Raw genomic sequence first — 14,973 nt, 5'->3', positions numbered from 1 at the left:
AAACCTTGGCTAGTCCCTTCATTGTAAATTTCTTTACATCTGGCGGTTCAATCGGCTTAGTATTTTCTTCGGAATTTTGGAATGCCTCCAACTGAATAAGGTCATTATTAGTAATAATATATATATATATATATATATATTAAGGTCATTATTAGTTAGCTCTTCACCGTGACTCAAAAGAAACTCATTAATGTCAACATTATTCACTTCCAGCTCTAATTGCACATACGTCTCCTTAGCCTGCTGTAATTCTTGTGTCAACTCAGCACCCGTATTAGTCATTGTTTGCTCTCCTTCTGTGAAACGCTTAAAATTATGGGCCATTTCTGGGCAGAGTCTCTTCCACACAGAATTCATTGTTGTCTGCTTGATTTCATCCCAAGCCACCCCTGATGTTTTTGATAGCGTTAAGGATATTATAGTTCTTCCAGAAATCACGTAGAGTAATGCCCTTACCACTATCAATAGCCTTGATTGCTTGGGAAAATGTATGCCACAGATAGTAAGCTTTAAAGGTCGCAATAATGACTTGATCCATAGGTTGCAATAGTGAGGTGGTTCTAGGAGGAAGGTAAACAACTTTTACGTCAGGATGAAAGTCATCCAACTCTTCTGGGTGACCAGGGACGTTGTCCAGGAGGAGACCCATTTAAACGGGATTCCTTTCTCGGCACAATATTCCTTGATCTGGTGAACGAAGTGGTTATTGAACCAGTCTCCGAACAGCGCATCCTTGGTGTTGGATTTCCAGATTACGGCAGCATACTCGCGTCAATGTTGTTAAAAGCGCACGGTCTCTGGGAATAGTACGCTGTAAGCAGTTTAAGTTTTAGGTCCCCTGAAATGTTGCTGCCAATCATAACAGTGATCCAATCTTTTGCAATCTTGAATCCAGGCATAGATTTTTCCTCTTTTGCAATAAATGCCCATGTTGGCATCCTCTTTCAAAACAGAGCTGTCAATTTGCCTGAGCATTAAATATTTGCTCAGGCAAATATTTTGCCTCCTCATCTGTATCTGCACTTGCTGCCTCACCTGTGATTTTGATGTTATGCAGATTTGTACATTTCTTGAATCGATCGAACCATCCAGCACTAACTTTAAATGTACTCACCGTGTCTGTGATGCTGGCCTTCTCTCTTTCTCTCTCTATTGTATTCACTGTCGAAATAGGTTGATTTATTTTCTGCACTATTGTTGATAGAATTTTCCTGCCTTCATACATATGAATTATTTTCAACTTTTCTTCTAAAGTAATTGCAGACCTTTGTTTTTTAGATTTAGATTTATTACCAGCGCATTTGGTTTTGCATTTACATTCCATTTTAAGGGTAACAAACAATAAAACTAGCAGTGATAGCAAGTGACTGAGCTAACTGCATGAGGCATCTACTACTGTACTGCAATAAGGCTGTCAAAGATGCACCTGTGCTAAGCCTCAAATGTGTACTCAAACGCACTAGTAGATTTATTATGTAACTCTGAATTTACGTAAGTCACGTGTTACATAATTCGGGGTGTAACTATGTGTGTGTGTGTGTGTGTGTGTGTATATATTCTTGGTGCAGGATCCTATGTTGTATTTGATCCTCCATTTCATTCAGTTTGCAGCATCAATAGGGTGGACACCCATAACCTGCATGTCTTCTTTTATGTTTCACTTCCATCATTATGTGTGCCATGGCCATTTAAATCTCCACCAATAAGTAGTGGTTCATCAGATTTGGAATTAATTGCATAGATGTATGATTCCAAGTGTACCCAAAATTTGTCATAATCATCAGTTTTGGCATCTTGGCCGAGGTGTGTTATCAGGAGATACTGTTTGCAGGTGTGGTCTCTGTAGCAATTTGGATGCTCATCAGGCGGTCAGAGAAATGGTAAATTTCAGTAATGCAGTCCTGTAGGCACTCACAAACTATGGTTACTCCATTTTGACTAGTTGTTGTTCCATAGTATAAGATCTTATATCCTTCATTAATATCAAGTACCTTTGTCCCTTTCCATTTTGTTTCTTGGATGCAAGTGATGTCAACATGTCTGTGCTTGAGTATATGCCAGTTTGCAGCTTTGTCCAGTCAATGTTCCAATGTGAATTGTTGCAAATTGAGAGATATGGCCTAGCTTCTTTGGCCTGAGGTAGCCTTGTCCATTTGTTGCCCCTCCCTATTGGGTGAGTTTGTTTTTTTGTTTCCTGGAATCTGGTTCTTTTTTTTTTAAAGTTTTCTAGACCTCAATAAATTTGGATACTTGAAAATGCTTCAAATCTGGGATATGTTCAGCCTCATACCAGCAGCTCAAGAATCAGGAACACCCCAATCAAGCTTGTAGGACTTTACTGTTTAGGACTTTATTATTTGTTTGCTCTGCTTAAGTCTCACACCCAACATAGTGCTTATATATGTGTATCTTATTATATTGTTCCCTGATTAAGCCAATTTGTTAGAATTTGTTATATGTTAGAAACATTAAATTATTTTAATTAATATTATATATTATCTACATTGTAATATTACCGGCATTTTTAAAAATAATAATCTGTATTGATTCGTATTGGTTTAAAAAATAAACTTCTGCCATCAAGTGAGATTCAACTTAACTGTTAGCTTACTTGGAATTGTTTTAAATACTTTGTAAATATGGATATTGGATTCAAAAAGTGTTTTTAAAATGCTCTTTTGATAAACTTACCTCTAAGATATAGTTTTAAATATTGTTATGACAACTACAAATAATAATTTCCAGAATTAAGTGAGGAGTTTATTACAGAAGTTGGTATTTGTAATGGAAATGCATATAGCATAATTGATGATCTGTTTACTTTTTCATGTTCTTTGTTTACATAATTTATTTTTTAGCAGTTCTGTAAGAACTTGAAACTAGTGGCTACTTTAGCTTAAGTAACTTGAGGAAAAAATGCCTGAACATGGGCCATTTCTAAAATGCACATCATTTGTATTAAATGAAATATTTAGACCTTGACCAATCTGTTTTACTGAATGGTGGGTTGCTCTTCTGCATTTGAGCAGATTCATAAATTCAAAAATGAACATATGAATAACCATAATTTCTGCTCATTATTTGAAAAAATTATCATGATATGAATGTAAATTGTCCATTCTGGATCTCAGTACAGCCAACTCTCACATAGTAAACGTATAAGTTTACTAAAAAGATAAGGGTGATATAAGAAATTTCAAAAAGTTCCTTCCAATTCTTATGAATAGTAAGATCACTAATAACTAATTTTCCACTACAATAAAATATAGTGAGAGTTGACATTACATGTTATTCAGTAAACATCCTTTTCATGGAGAATATATATATAACATCTGTGTGCAATAATCTTTACAGGTATGTTGAGACTGGTAAGTGGCCTGAACAGTTTCCATATAGGGCAAAGGCACTGTTTGCATTTGAAGATATAGATGGTGTCGATGTGTGTTTTTTTGGAATGCATGTTCAGGAATATGGATCAGAGTGTTCTCCTCCAAATACCAGGTATGAATTCATATTGGATAATTATTTTTCATGATGCTAAAAAATAAATATTTTCTCTGGACATTAAGTAGCAAAAAAAAGAGGATGCTGTACGTTGCGCTGCGGTGCTGTAGGCTTTGAAACCTCTCCTCTGTGGAGTTGTTATTAAGTCTGTCCATTCTCTTTTAGATGATCCTAGTTACAATTTGAGAGGAATAAATGTTTATCATTGTTTTCTGGTGAATACTCAGAAGTACCAGATGTTAGAATGGTCAACAAATTAAGATATCATGGTTTATTTTTGCTCAGCTTTCTTCATCATGAGCCTGTTATTTTTGGGATCTCAGATTTGTCACCTCTTTCATTTTCTAAAGAACTAATTGTATCAAAATCCTATACTATGATCTTTCTTTAGGTTTTTTCCTATCATCCTGGCATTGCACATCTTCTTTGTCAAGTGTGTGATGCATCCTTTGTAATATGACTACTCTGTTGCCACCTGTTCAATCCACCAATTCTCAAACCTCATATCTGCTGTCTCCAGTCTTTCACCAGTTGTTTTTTCATCTAAGCTCTCTCAATCGGTATGATACAATTGGTTTAAATGAAGATTTTTATACTGCTGGCTTGGTCTTTTGATTTCTTAATTCATATAAATTTATTCAGCGGGTTTCTCACCACCCAGTCTTACCTCTGTTCACTGCATGTTGGGCATTGTGAAAATAGTCAATTTGACACTGATGTTTTAATGACATGATTATATGTATATTTTTATACAAAACATAAGTATTGAAATTGTGAATAAATTTATAAATTACCTCTTTGTCATGCATAAATCCAGTTATCTGCGCATTAGAAAGAGAGATGTTTGATTTCATCAAGTGAGATTGAACTTAATTATTAGCTTACTTGGAATTGTTTTAAATACTTTGTAAATATGGATATTGGATTCAATATCCATTTCTCATGCTGTCCTTGGGACTGCATGAGAAATCATATTGAATCTGTTTGGTAAGGAATGCATTCTGTAGCTTAACCCTGCGGAGGTTGCGGTCAAAAAAAAAAATTGTGGTGTAGGTTGCGTGTATCTGAAAGATACATTCATTACTAGTATGTGCTAAAATCCGATAAAACTTTAAGCAAAAAAACATACATAATACATGGTTTATTTTCAGTTACAATCTAGAAATTATTGAACAAAGAAAAGAACAACTAAACCAATACTATACTGACATCGGAGGTCGCAGTATCTCTCGGATACAATTTACTATGAAATATCACACACCTTTACATAACACATGTTAAACCAAAACTGACTGTATAAACAACGTTGAATATCACTCATAATATGTGCATGCACAGCTACTCAGCATGCCAAGCTATACACTGGATATGTGTAAGAATATTTATATTAAACAATTTGTTTGTATCTGGAAGATCAGCTGCAATCTCCACAGGGTTAAATGTGCCTAAAACAAGTACTCTCAGAAACTTGCATTTGATTTTGAAGGAAGAAACAAAAAAGTCTTACTCATTTAAATGTTGCATAACTGACTTACATGAAGATGATTCAGAATGAGTAGTAATGTGTGTTGTGTGTAAGATTCTGTGAAAAACATCAGTAGTGAACTCAAACCTATTTCAACATGTTTAAGTTCACTACTGAGAATGCAGTTGATATTGGTGATATTTTCTGTTTTCCGGCTTATTTTCCTAGTATGGTGGATTTTCTTACCATTGTTAAAAGTTCTAAAGGTAATCCATAATTTCACTGGTCTTCAGTAAATACTGTATGGTCACTCTGCACCTCAGTGATGTGTGACATGAATTTTTACCAGGTGGTCCCATTGTAGTCTTTTCTGGAGGTTTCAACTCTCTTAAGACAAGAGAGGAGTTGATTTCAGCTTTTTTTTGGTCAGTGCTCTTAAGTATGTTAATGTTTTCTAAGGCCCATCCATTTGTCTGCCTTTCAGCATATGAGTTGCTCACAGTCATTCCTGCGAAGACTTCTGCGGTTAAGAAATTCAATATAATTATTCCGGTTTTGTGACCACATGTTTAAGGGTCAAAGCTGTATAACTGAGAGGAGACCTCCACATAGCCTTTAAAGGAATGCAGAGAACTGACCAGGGCTTCCGACCTAATGTCCAATCCTCACCTTCTCGTGGTGCACCCTGTTGAGTACCTACTTGGATACTGAACGAACGAGGATGGGCTAGCAATTTGGGATTATGCCAACCAAATTGTATTCTTATTGGGTTAAACCAAAATAAAAAATGACGGTACAACATGACAAAATTTCATGCCGGCTGGGGCGTCGCCCGGTTAAACAAGGCCCCCGTTGTTTTCGCCAGGGAACCAGGGCGAACAGCGAAAAGTCAGCTACTGGAACAAATCCGAAAACACACCCCAACTCAACATTACCAGAGTTAAAGATCAGTACTGTCAACATAAGAAGCCTGCATGGCAAAGAAATGGAGCTAGCTGAGGAATTAGATAAGTACCAGATCGACATAATACGGTGACTGAAACAAAAAAGACTTTAACTAGTGAGATCTTTCTGAGCAATAAATACAAAATGTTATATTCAGGCAATGACAATCAAGGAAAAGAAGGAGTAGCCATAGTATTCAATACAAAATACAAGGCTAATCTTCTTGAATGGCAGTCAGTCTCAAATAGAGTAATGTGGGCAAATATGAGAATGGGGAACTGGACAATGAGACTTGTTTGTGCCTATGGTCCCACAGAAGGCTCTACTAAGGTAGAAGTGGAGGAATTTTTTGAGGCATTAGAAAAAGCAACTGACACAATGAAAAAGGAAAAGTTGGTCCTTGTTAGAGATCTAAATAGCAGAGTAGGAAATGATTGTCAGACATACAAAATTATTTTGGGAAAATTTGGAGAAAAGAGCAAAGCTAATAATAATGGCAAATATCTGTTAGATTTCTGCTCAGGATATGGACTGGTTATTACTAACACCATGTTCCAACATAAAAATGTGCACAAATTCACATGGAGAGAAGAGGCAAGGAATAAGAAAAGTCTCATTGACTATATTATTGTTGATAGTGATGTTTTCTCCTTGGTGCAGGACACCAGAGTGTACAGAGGATTTGAAATTGGAAGTGACCGCTATTTAGTCTTGAGCAGGATAAAATTGAATTTCATATTGAAAAGAATAACATGTAAGAAAGTTTTAAAGCGAATAAAAGTTGAGCAGCTCTCAGATGTGAACTGTAGACTAAAATACACAAAGATTATTGAAGAAAAAATGAAAGAGTTTGAGAACAGGAATCAAACCTTGGAGATTCAGTGGCAAACTCTGAAGAAAACATTGATTGATTCTGCCAGAGAGGCATGTGGTGAGGTTGTCTGCAAGGATAAAAAAATCAGAACTCCATGGTGGACACAGGAAGTTAAAGAGGCAGTGAAGGAAAAGAAGAAAGCATATCAAAAGTTCCTGGCAAATAAGTCAGCTTGTGCTCTTAGAGAATACAGATACAAATGCAAGAATGCTAGACACTGTATAAAACTAACTAAACAAAAGTCATGGGAGGACTTTGGCAAGAATATAGAAAATAAATATCAAGAAGTGGCAAAATATTCTGGAGGTTGTTGAAGAAGCTTAGGAATGGAGGAAAAAGTGCTGTAAAAGGAGTTAGAGATGATAAAGATGACATGAAAACAGAAGAAAAAGATATCCTTGAAGTATGGAGTAATTACTTTGAAAAACTGCTAAATGAAACAAGCAGTGATGACAGCACAGTGGTAAAAAAACACTGACCAGGCATGCAGTCAGGAATACATATATATACTTGAAGTAGAAAAAGTCATCAAAGGCTTAAAATGTGGAAAGGCAGCAGGAGTAGATGATATTCGACCAGAAATGCTGAAATATGGTGGTATAAAAGTCTTACAGTGGCTGCACTGCATAGTTCAGAAAGCCTGGATAGAGGGACGAATTCCCGATGATTGGAGTAGAGCTCTCATAGTACCCATATATAAAAAGGGAAATAAAACTGAATGTGAGAATTTCAGAGGTATTTCCCTACTGAGTGTTCCTGGCAAGATCTATGCAAGTATATTTGAGAAACAGCTGAGAAAAATTGTGGAAGAAAAGCTTGGTGAAGAACAAGCTGGATTCAGGCCAAATAGAGTATGTCAGGATCAGATCTTCACTTTACGAGAAATAGTCGAGAAAGCATGGGAATATAACAAAGATCTGTATTTAAGTTTTGTCGATTTGGAAAAGGCATATGACAAGGTGCCAGGAGAGAAGTTATTCAATAACCTACAGTTATATAGTGTCAATGGGGCATTATATCAAGCAATACTTAGTCTTTATTTGAGTTGTAAGTCAGCAGTTAGAATTGAAGGAAGTACAGGAAGATGGTTTAATGTTAAATCTGGTGTCAGACAAGGATGTACATTATCCCCTCTGTTATTCATTATCTATATGGATCACATTATGAAGGAAAGTGGTATTAAACTTGATATCAAAATTGGAGATGTTAATGTCAGCTCTTTGGTTTATGCAGGTGGTGTTATACTTCTAAATAAATCCGCTACAAGTCTGCAAGATTCTCTGACTAAATTGAATAACTGTTGTAATAGATATGGTATGAAGGTCAGCAATAAAAAGACAAAAACAATGAAAATAGGCAGAATCATTGAAAATGTCAACTGTGTTGTGAATGGAGAACCTGTGGAATAAAAACATTTCAGCTACTTAGGCATGATTTTTAGTGAAGATGGTAAATTAAATATAGAAATAGACAACAGAATCAGCAAATCTGGTATGGTGGGAAGTCAATTGAATAAATTCACATGGAATAAGAGAGAAATTAGTCGGAACACTAAATTAGCTATACAAGACAGTGTTCAAACCAGTTTTAACTTATGGATCTGAGAGCTGGGTCAGAAGTTAAACACTTGACCAAAGACTAGAGACAAATCTGCTACAAGTCTGCAAGGTTCCCTGACTTAATTGAATAACTGTTGTAATAGATATGGTATGAAGGTCAGCAATAAAAAGACAAAGACAATGAAAATAGGCAGAATCGTAAGAAAATGTCAACTTTGTTGTGAATGGAGAACCTGTGGAACAAGTAAAACATTTCAGCTATTTAGGCATGATTTTTAGTGAAGAATTTAACTTTACACTGGTTGCTATAATTCCTTGTATATTTACATCTTTTTTAAGAACGCTTGCTTACTAGATTCCTGGATAAATGGAGTTTCCACTTACTGCATTGTGCTTGCTTTCATGCAATACATTTTTCATGAAAAATTAAGTCGTATTTAGGCTTCGATGCTGGCTAAAGGTTCTATTATGGTTTAGCGGAATAAAGACACGCAAAAAATGGATTAAACTGTGTCCAGTTCATTTCCCTTGCTCTCTTCTTTCAATTAAACCATAATATAAGCAACAACCTAGAACCTAAGAAGCCTATATACATGTCTATAGTGTAGTCACTGCATAATTCAGAAACTATTGTCAGAAGATTAAATTCCAGATGATTGGAGTAGACACATCATAAGGCTTAGGTGTTGTTTATACCATAAAGCATTATTATGAATGTTTGGAGTAGAGCTCTCATATACCCATCTATAAAAGAAAGGAAAATAATGCTGAAACGAGAATTAAGACTTGGATTGTTCCAGGAAAACTTATTCATGCATATTTAAGAATAGGAACAAGCTGGTTCAGAAATGAAGGAAGTAGAGGAAGATGATGTAATGTAAAAATAGATATCAACTTTATCATAATCAGATATAAGCTCTGCGCTTTATTTTATGCAGGTGACATTATGCACCTAAATAAATCCACTAAATTATGGAGGATTCAGCTAAATTGAATATCTAGTACTTGTATATAGTATCAGTTCAGAAACTATGTTGAATTTTAGTTAGTAATAGCATGTTTAGTATGATGTCATTACCTCTGTGCTGAGAAGTACTATATGTAAGAGAATTCCAAGAAAATATGTGAAGGCTTTGTAGGCATTTTCCATTCCTCATATTTTCATACGACATTACGCTGAACTTAGTCTTTCCACAGTGGGGTATTTTACCAGATTTGTTACAAGGTTTTGTAACCAATTAATTGCTGAAAGCAAAATATCTAAGAAGAATATTGTACTCGGAGCTCTAGTATGATGAATACTTTGTCAAATCAAGATGTTTTTCCATTCTGATGCATGCTACTGTGAATGTGCTGTTGTGACTTGATGGTGTTATATTATGCACCTGTAGGACAAGCTGAAATACTGAAAATTTATCTTGAAAATGAATTGTCAGTAATGCAAAACATCATTTACATAATTTTCTGATTAAAGAAATGGCCTTGTATTACTGATGTTTCTTTACAGAATTGTCATAAAGATAAATCTCAGAATTTGTCATAATTTCCAGATTTGTTATCACCAGATTTTTACATGCAAATTTTGTTTGTATATTTAAAATTTAAAAAAAAAAAAAGTGTAAAGAATAAAACCTGTATGTCTAATAGGTTGCAAGTTTTTATTCCAGTTTTATGTAGGGAGGAAGCTCAAATCTAATAAATTTAAATACACGCTGTTAAAATTTTATCAAGTTATTCAAAAATGATTTACAAATGTGCCTTGGGTGAGATTTTCTGCTACATTTTATTTTTACCCAGAAGATTCCATTGTACTATTTGTATAAAAAGTTTTTATTAAACTTTTTGACCACTCTGAAGCAATGCATTTCACTTAATATGTTATAATTTCAAAATAGAAGCTACTTAAAGTTATTTATGTATATCTCACAATAATGTAAATTATATTTATTTTGTTATAGGCGGGTATATATTGCATATCTAGATAGTGTTCATTTTTTTCGACCAAAGCAATATAGGACAGCTGTCTACCATGAAATTCTTTTAGGCTACCTAGACTATGCAAAACAGCTTGGGTAAGTTGGCTCTCATTGATGCAGAAATTTTGAAATAGTTTTTCTGATTGTGCAGTTTTTGATCTTGTTAACAGTTCATCGTTTAAAGTTTAAGAAAGGATATGTTTACTTGAAAGAATTATGGTGGTTAACATGAATTAAATATGTAATATATTTTTAATCCAATTATCCTAATAAGTTTCCTTACACTTCACAATATCATAATTAGGTTTTTTTTTTTAATTATAATCTAAACAAGCATGATAGCTCTGAGCCTTATAAGGCTCAGAGCTATCATGCTTGTTTAATATAAGTTTCCTTACACTTCGCAATATCATATCATAATGAAGTTTTTTTTTTTTTTTAAATTATAATCTAAACAAGCATGATAGCAAGCTTTTTCTAAACAATTCATGCTCAAAATGGGATTCAAACCCATAAGCTGTTGGTTGAAGAGCAGGTGTACTATCCACTTGGGTAAAGATCTACCTGATTGTCTCACAACTGATATATCAAAGAAGGGTAGATACATTTAATTAGACAGAAAAGGCATTGTTATCCTAAGGTGAATTGGAGTTGATTTTTATAAGAAATTCAAGTTCAGTCAAATTAAAGGGAAGAGAAGAAACAATTTGCTACATGCTATCAACATTGCTAAATGAAATAGTTGGCTGAAGTGAGCAGGACTGGTGCTTCTTTTGCTGAATGGGATTAATAAATTCTAGGTACCAACCTCTATTGCAACTAATAACAAAAACTACCAGGATATTGATTGTTATCTTGAGGTAAAATCCTCCCCCCCCCCGATATAGTATTGTGTGAATGTTGGCATAAGCTCTAAAAAAAAAACACACCATTGCTTAAGCTGGAAAGCTAGATGAATATTTTTCTTAAGATGTATTAAAATAAAATTACAGTTAAACTAAAAAAGCTGAAAAGTTTTCATTTTGGAACTGTTAAAAGAACCATCCATCATTGTTTCTGCATAAGAGGGAATCTTCCTCTTTCCACAGCTTCTTTATCTCTTTAGAACCTGGGAGACCAAATCTGTGCACAGTATAATCCAGATGTCTCATCAAGGCCTTCTGAAGATGGCTTGTTGTATCCTTATGTGTCAATATTCATTTCAACTCCTACTATGCAACCCTTGAACTTCAACTTACTATCCACCATATCTCCAAGAACTCTAGCCTTGTCAGTCACTCCAAGCATAATCCCACTGATATAATATGCTTTTGGATATCTCATCGTACCAAAGTGGTGCATAATTACACTAACATTGAATTAACAGCTGTTATCATTTGTGCTGGATTTGTTTACCATTTGTTCTGAATGGAATATAATCAAATTGGATATATACACACACACTAGGGGTATTCCGCACCCCGATACATATATCCCCCCCCCCCTCCAGTTCTGGACTGGTAGGCTGGTTCTCTGAATTCTGATGACTCGAATTTTGAGGACTCGACACTCAGGGTAGCCCCTGAGTTTCAAAATGTATCAAATAACTTAACAAAAAACGTGCCACAAAACGTTACAAAAAAAGCTTATCATTTTATATTATATGGTAGATATTAACAAGATTAGTAATAAACAGAGGACTCAACTCAATCCTAGAAAGACAAATATTATGGTTTTCAAAGGAAATACAAACAGGGAAGCTCTTGAGAAACAAGCGTACCTTAATGGAGAAAGAATTGAGGAAGTCGGCAAGTTTTGAGTACCTGGAATCCATTATTAATGTGAAGAATTGCTGTTCAGAAGAAGATTAGGAATGGCTAAAACAACTGTCAGAGACTTGTCAAAAATCAGGATGGATGGATCTATCTCCATGGGAACAAAGTTGAGGATTTTGGATGCAGTTGTTTTTCCAACAGTGACTTATGGATGTGAGACTTGGAACCTAAAGAAGTCAGATAAGTAAATAATATCTTCTTTTGAGATGTGGTGTTACAGAAAGCTGTTGAGGATATCATACAAAAGGCATACAAATGAATGGGTGTTAGAAAAGATCAGTAGAACTTTAAGGCTCCTTAAGGATATTGACAGAAGAAAGTTAAATTATTTTGCACACATTGAAGGGATGGAAGGAGGACTTCTTAGAACAGTAATAGAAGGTACTCCTTCCTCTTTTCTGGTAAAAGAGGAAGGAGTAGACTGTCAATGAGATGGTTGGATGGTGTGTGTGGAACGACTGATTTTCAAAAAGTTAAACCCTCCAGAAAAGCATACAACAGGACTACATGGCAAGGCCTGGTGTGTCACATCACCGAGCATCAGAGCGACCGTACGGCATCTGTGGATGTCAAGTGAACATATGAATGAATCATTTGCCCATACTTCTAGCCTATGCAAATCATTCTGTAAATGCTGTATATCAGTAGCATCTCTGATTGTCCTGCCTACCAATATCATTAATATGTAGATTAAACAACAATAGTCCAAGGAGGGATCCCTGGGGCACACCACTGGTCACCTTTAATCTGACAGATTCACCTAACACATTGATTCTTGTCAGCCATCCACTTATCCAAGCCAATAGTTTATATTTCTAATCCGATATTCTACAGTTTATGCAACAGCCTTTCATCAGTATCCTACCATATGCCTTGGCAAAGTCCAACAGTATCACAGTGTGTCCATTCCTTTACTCAGCTCTGACATTATTATAAAATATGAGCAATTAAGCACAATGATATAAATTATATGTGATGAATAACTTCCTGTGGCACATAGGCAAGAAATGTTCAGGATTTAATTCTTGCAATAATAAAAATAATATAATTATGGATATTATTTCTGGGAAAACTCTCATGTTACTCCTCTTAACAAACTATTACATTCACGGCTATTTTGCCTGCTTCTGTTTAGGAGCCGCTGTTTAAATGTCATTGGCTTTTTTACTCACGGATTCTTAGGGCATTGTTGATGTATATTTACCAATAAATATATGTAGCATAGAGGACAAGAAATTTGCACATACTTTTTTTCTGGGTGATGTGGCTTTTCTTCTTTCAGCATTGTCCAAACTACTGTGTGTGTGTTGGGGGGGGGGGATTAGGCAATGTGGGAGAATTGAAATACAAATGGAAAAAACCTGTTTTTTTTTTTTTTTTTTTTTTTTTTTTTTTTTTTTTTTTTTTTTTGAATAACATATATTATAAGAGATGGGCAGAGCGTTTTTTATATTTATATAAGGTGGGAAAGGGTGAAAGGGGTTGAAAACAGCAACTGATTTTTAGAGGGGGGGGGGAAGAGGGGTTGGCAGGGTGTGGTCCGTTTCGACTATTCTTGGTTGTCGTCTGAACACATGGAGGAAGTGGATGCTATGTCAGGTCGGGTAGGTGCTTCTGCTTTTGAAGTGTTTGTGAAGAGAAGTGTTTGTTAGGTCACAACCCCGACCAATAGGCGATAACACAAACACTTCAAAAGCAGAAGCACCTACCCTGACCTGACATAGCATCCACTTCCTCCATGTGTTCAGACGACAACCAAGAATAGTCGAAACGGACCGCACCCCGTCAACCCCCTTTCCCCCCCTCTGAAAATCAGTTGCTGTTTTCAACTCCTTTCACCTTTTCCCACCTTATATAAATAAAAAAAAAAAAAACGCTCTGCCCATCCCTTATAATATATATGTATATATATGTTATTAAAAAAAAACCGTTTTTTTTTTTCATTTGTATTTCAATTCTCCCACATTGCCTACCCCCCCCCCCCCCCCACACACACGCACACAGTAGTTTGGACAACGCTGAAAGAAGAAAAGCCACAGCACCCATAAAAAGGTATGTGCAAATTTCTTGTCCTCTATGCTACATACATTTATTGGTAAATATACATCTACAGTGCCCTAAGAATCCGTGAGTAGCCAGTGACATTTAAACATGGGCACTCCTAAACAGAAGCAGGCAAAATAGCCGTAAATGTAATGAAGAATATAATTATTTTGATCAGTTCCATAAATGTTTTCTTTCTACTTTCATTTATTTACACTTTATTTAGTCATATGAGTGCACCATACTTTAAGTATACCTACAACAAACATTAGTATATTGTTGTCAAGATCAGTCTGCAGTACTTATTAATAGAAGATATGAAATTCTTATTGAAGCTCATTCAATTTGGTGATTTTTGTATTCTCCAGTAGTTTTCAAAGTAGAAACTAATTAATTAAGGTTATTACTTAGAAAAGTGGGTATTAATGACTAGAACATTTGAAAGATACAACAGAGTTTGTATATGTAAAGATGATAGCACATAGCTTGGACTTGATGGTATGTATATATGTATCATCATCAAATTCCTGATATATACCCTCAAGGAGTGTACAGGATATGATAGTACTACATGAAAAATTTACATCATTACTAACTTCCTATCTACAATTTTCCTCCAAATCAGTCTGTCACCTGTCAAGACTCCAACATTATCAGATCTTATATTTCTATCTTCTAAGGCACTTTTTCCAACTGTATCTTGGTCTTCCTCTGGGTCTTTTTCCTGCCAACCTGGAAGAGGACACTTGTTTTGCCAATCTTTCGTCTTCCATTCTGTTTAAGTGACCATACC

The 14,973-nt window shown here is 35.2% G+C and overlaps 1 protein-coding gene across 4 annotated transcripts in view; it reads left to right on the top strand.

The window, feature by feature from the left end:
* Positions 1–14,973, top strand: part of nej (CREB binding protein nejire) — a 481,376-nt gene that overhangs the window by 350,976 nt on the left and 115,427 nt on the right. For all 4 annotated transcript variants that reach the window (XM_090394332.1, XM_090394330.1, XM_090394331.1 and 1 more), the window contains 2 exons: positions 3,355–3,501; positions 10,306–10,419. In XM_090394332.1, coding sequence (XP_090250458.1) covers positions 3,355–3,501; positions 10,306–10,419 — 261 coding nt within the window. The remainder of the gene's footprint in view (positions 1–3,354; positions 3,502–10,305; positions 10,420–14,973) is intronic.

This window comes from Typopeltis vanoorti, chromosome 6 (assembly GCF_054136105.1).
Source record: "Typopeltis vanoorti isolate ZY-2024b chromosome 6, IOZ_Tvanoo_1.0, whole genome shotgun sequence".
NCBI lineage: Eukaryota > Metazoa > Arthropoda > Arachnida > Uropygi > Thelyphonidae > Typopeltis > Typopeltis vanoorti.
Note: the sequence above shows the minus strand (reverse complement) of the source record. Positions and strands in the feature narration are given on the sequence as shown.